Raw genomic sequence first — 5,000 nt, forward strand, 5'->3', positions numbered from 1 at the left:
ACGTTTGCTGTGAGCAATAAGACATAAATCACCCACCATCACCAGTCTGTAGTTGGCAAGCGTGGTGATGAAAACTAGCCAAACCACAGGCATGAATAAGGATATGGATGTGGCCAATGCCCTGCAGAGTTCTAGACACAGCTGCTTTTGTTGTTGCTGTTGTTGTTTTTGGTGTTGTTGTTTTATATACAGAGATATATACAGTTACGAACTGAAATCCTTGCATAATGAATACATACGTTTAAACAGAATAAAATTCCTAATTTCTAAACTATAATCTAAAAGTTAACTTGCACCCAAGTACTTAATCGTATATCCTAAATATCTCCATTTGTCTATACCAAGTAATATTCTTAATCACTCAACTATAAAAAGAAAAATAAGACAAATCTTAATTTTCCTCTTGACTTCAAAGGCAAGGAAGGTCGAACTCCAGTTGACCTCCTACTAGGAATGACAGCTGCCAACCTCCTTGACATCCTGAGTCAGCAAGAAGTCCAGGAAGGATTCGATGCTGAATATAGGGAGGATCTGCTGAGATCCTTCGTCGTCAATAACAATCGATATCATCTGCAGGTGAGTATTACTATTATTATAATTATTATTATTATTATTATTATTATCATTATTATTATTATTATTATTATTATTATTATTATTATTATTATTATTATTATTATTATTATTATTATCACCTGGGCTACACACATATATAAACTATACCATATAATATATAAAAGTAAACCTCACATGGAGCATTTTCATCTCGCCACAGGAAATAATGTTAGCCATCACAGCCGAGTACACTGATTGGTCAAGATCCCTCTATCAACCAATCAGCATCAGGGACTCAACCGGCCAAGGCCTTCACAATGCCAATATTGTTTCGCCGATGGCAGATCTTGCCAAGCAGCTCTACACGACTTCCCGATCATCTTATCTCTATGTCTTGGAGGAAGAAGGTTCAAATGTGCGTTGATATGGATAGATTGGATTTATATATGAAATAGAAAAATATGGTATATATTATTAATGAGAATCTTTAATAATCTATAGAAAGTTTTTGAATATTATCCATAGATTAGAGATATATGTATCCAAATCATGCAAATAATATTCGTGAAAATATAATATAATAAATACCAATAAAAGAATCATGATATAGATAAAATCATATATTCCTCTTCCATTCAAATTATCATTTTTCAATTTAGTTATTACTACAATAAAGCTTTAAATTTGAACTAATTATCTTTCCCAAAGTCTGGAAACGAGAGTCTTCTCTTGAACGAGCTGGCGTACGTCTTTGGTGGTCCTATGAGCGCTCTTGGACCTTTGGCCTCAATTTATAACTTCACTAAGATGGATGTCACACTCAGCAAATCGTTCATATCAATGTGGAGTAATTTCATAAAATTTGGGTGAGTACAAGGTGGTTTTAGAAAGGGTAGGGGATGTATGAATCAGATTTTTACAGTTAGGCTGATATGCAAGAAATATTTAGCAAAAGGTGAGGAGGTGTATGTCGCATTTATGGATCTGGAGAAAGCGTATGATAGAGTTGATAGAAAAGCGATGTGAAATGTGATGAGGTTATATAGAATTGGTGGAAGGTTTTTGCAAGCAGTGAAAAGTTTCTACAATAGTAGTAAAGCGTATGTTAGGATAGGGAATGAAGTGAGCGATTGGTTTCCGGTGAGAGTGGGGCTGGGAAAGGGATGTGTGATGTTGCCATTCTTGTTTAACTTGTATGTTGATGGAGTGATGAGAGAGGTGAATTCTTGAGTACTTACACGAGGATTGAAACTGATAGACACGAATGATCATGAATGGGAGGTAGATCAGTTGTTGTTTGCGGATGATACTGTACTGGTTGCAGACACGGAAGAGAAGCTTGGCCGATTAGTGACAGGATTTGGAAGGATATGTGAGAGAAGGAAGTTGAGAGTTAATGTGGGTGAGAGTAAGGTTATGAGATGTACGAGAAGGGAAGGTGTTGCGAGGTTGAATGTCATATCGAATGGAGATTTACTTGAGGAGGTGGATCAGTTTAAGTTCTTGGGGTCTGTTGTTGCAGCAAATGGTTGAGTGGAAGCAGATGTACGTCAGAGAGTGAATGAAGGATGCAAAGTGTTGGGGGCAGTGAGGTGAGTGATAAAGAATAGAGGGTTAGGCATGAATGTAAAGAGAGTTTTGTATGGGAAAGTGAGTGTACCAACTGTGATGTATGTATCGGAGTTGTGGGGAATGAATGTGACGGGTAGACAGAAATTGAATGTGTTTGAGATGAAGTGTCTGAGAAGAATGACTGGTGTATCTCGAGAAGATAGGGTTAGGAACGAAGTAGTGAGGGTGAGAACTGGTGTAAGAAATTATTTAACAGCTAGAGTGGATATGAATGTGTTGAGGTGGTTTGGCCATGTTGAGAGAATGGAAAATGGCTGTCGGCTAAAGAAGGTGATGAATGCAAGAGTTGATGGGAGAAGTACAAGAGGAAGGTCAAGATTTGGGTGAATGGATGGAGTGAAGAAAGCTCTGGGTGATAGGAGGATAGATGTGAGAGGCAATAGAGCGTGCTAGATATAGGAATGAAAGGTGAGCGATTGTGACGCAGTTCCTGTAGGCCCTGCTGCTTCCTCTGGTCGCCTTGGATGACTGCAGAGGTAGCAGCAGTAGGGGGAATTCAGCGTTATAAAGCTCCATCTATGCTGGATAACGGGGGAGGGTGGGCTCTGGCACCCTAGTTGTACCACCCGAACTTGGTTGACTTCCTCGTCAGGCTGGGGGGAGCATAGAGAGGAAAGGTCCCTTTTTTTCATTCGTTTGATGTCGGATACCACCCAAAGTTAGTGGAAGTACCTTGGTATATGGATATGGATATATATATATATATATATGTATATATATATATATATATATATACATATATATATATATATATATATATGTGTGTGTAATACTGTACATTTTATATCATTAATACCATAAATCAATCAATTATACCTATGGTATTAATCCAAAACTCTATGTTCATATTGCAGACATCCAAAAGACACAGTTTCCAAAGCTAAGATGTCCGAGAGTGCAAACGACATAACTTCTGAAGAGCAGATATGGCCCAAATATGATCCAGTCTATCAGAGATACTTTCAAATAGGTGAGGTTCCTATTTTTTGGGGGCTGTATTCACTCAGAGATATAATTATACAATAATTTTCAATATTTTCTAGATGTATAACCTTAGGTCAGGAAAATACACTTATTCATATTTTTAGAGTAATTTTATTTCTTCATGATAACTTACATATTAATTAATAATCCCTTTCTTCTCTATATATGAAATCTTATGTTCTAGATGTTAACATTCTCTCTCTCTCTCTCTCTCTCTCTCTCTCTCTCTCTCTCTCTCCAATAACCCAACTCCTATGAATATCATGTAAATAAAGTAGTAAAACATAATTTCTTTAATGTATCTAATAAAACTATAGAAATTTAATAAAATACTAATATTTAACTGGTGATGATTTTAATAAACTAGTTGATAGTTCATCTAAAATTATATGATTTAATTTTAATCATTAATATCGATTCTATATGTAGCCTTTCCAGAAACTTTTCTTTGGTAAATTTAAGTGTTTGACTTGTATTTGTAGTAGCTTATGAAGGTGTAACATACAACTCATATTCGGTGATAAATTGATAAACAAATATTTATTCATAAAATCAAGGAGTCAAAACAATATATCTTAGATTTAATAATATATCTTCTATATATATCGTATACTCTTTATCACATAATTACTATTAATTGTTTAAATATCTCTATTCATTCCAGGAACACAGAACATTGTACGTAACCACTACCGTGCGGGAAAAGTAGCCTTGTGGTCATGGCTACTTCCTAACCTGGAACGAGTGGGTTCTCGGTAAGGCCCAGATAAAAACTTTCACAGATTACCAACTGATCTTCAGTTGGGTTTATACCCTGAATCATCAGGTCCGGATAACTTAACAGATGACTTTCCATCTAGCCCAGTCACTCCAACCTTCACTGGCACAACAAATATACTTCATAACTTAACAATTGTAGCTAAAGCTAACAAAATTCAGGTCAGTGAATCAGCTAATTTGGATATGGGGAAGGATTTCCCCTACACGACTGCACTGAGCTTGACAGTGGCTATTGCCTGCTCTTTGCTAATCCTAAATATCCTGGTTCTTACTACCGTTTATTATTGACATAAGGCCAACAGCCAGAGCCTCGCCAAAGTCTCGCAGGACGCGAATAGCGAGGACGGGAATGACGTCCAGTTGCATTCATCTGGGGACAACTGTAAGACAATATATGCCCCAGGGCATTATGGAACCCTGAGGCCTTCTATCACAATGCATAGCAACCTGGCCACAACCTTTGAAGAGGAGTCCCAGCATGACTGGCCACCAGACTACATAAGCAGCGTACAAACCATAGACGATATGACTGGCGTAACATCCAATAGGATCTCTCCGGATACGCAAGGCACCATTACGAATACGCAAATGCTACACGAACCAAAAGGAAATATACTATCCGTTACAACACTCAAGCAGCCTGTAGCTTCCTACACATCTCCGAATGATGGTCAACTCGTCTCTACGTATTCAAATACTGTAAAGAGAATCAACTCGTCCAAAATTATTCACCAAGTGTAGGCCAACAAGTTACAAGTTATGCTCCGAAGGATGGACAGCTAATTCCAAATTATTTGTCGAGCAGTGCTTCTACGATGCATATTAGGGAGTAGTTAATGTCTATGTCAATATAATATACTAAAAAATTTTCCCATTCCTTTGAAAACAATGTTAGATATACTCTAGAATATAGGGCAAATCGGTCTTATGATTAATTCTGATCTAGTCCATTATCTCAATATTGCCCTCCAAGATTACCATCTTGTCTTCAAAGTTATACTTAACAAAGACCAATTAATAAAAATAATTTTCTTGAGTGATGAAACTTT

The 5,000-nt window shown here is 36.9% G+C and overlaps 1 protein-coding gene across 1 annotated transcript in view; it reads left to right on the top strand.

Moving 5' to 3' along the window:
* LOC137626640 (neuroligin-1-like) overlaps positions 1–5,000 on the top strand; it is a 5,747-nt gene that overhangs the window by 489 nt on the left and 258 nt on the right. The window contains exons 2-6 of the mRNA XM_068357660.1: positions 416–576; positions 776–970; positions 1,264–1,421; positions 3,042–3,157; positions 3,836–5,000. The exon at positions 3,836–5,000 is cut by the window's right edge and continues 258 nt beyond it. Of these exons, the coding sequence (XP_068213761.1) occupies positions 416–576; positions 776–970; positions 1,264–1,421; positions 3,042–3,157; positions 3,836–3,930 (725 nt within the window). The 3' untranslated portion in view covers positions 3,931–5,000. The remainder of the gene's footprint in view (positions 1–415; positions 577–775; positions 971–1,263; positions 1,422–3,041; positions 3,158–3,835) is intronic.

Source organism: Palaemon carinicauda, chromosome 34 (assembly GCF_036898095.1).
Source record: "Palaemon carinicauda isolate YSFRI2023 chromosome 34, ASM3689809v2, whole genome shotgun sequence".
Taxonomy (NCBI): domain Eukaryota; kingdom Metazoa; phylum Arthropoda; class Malacostraca; order Decapoda; family Palaemonidae; genus Palaemon; species Palaemon carinicauda.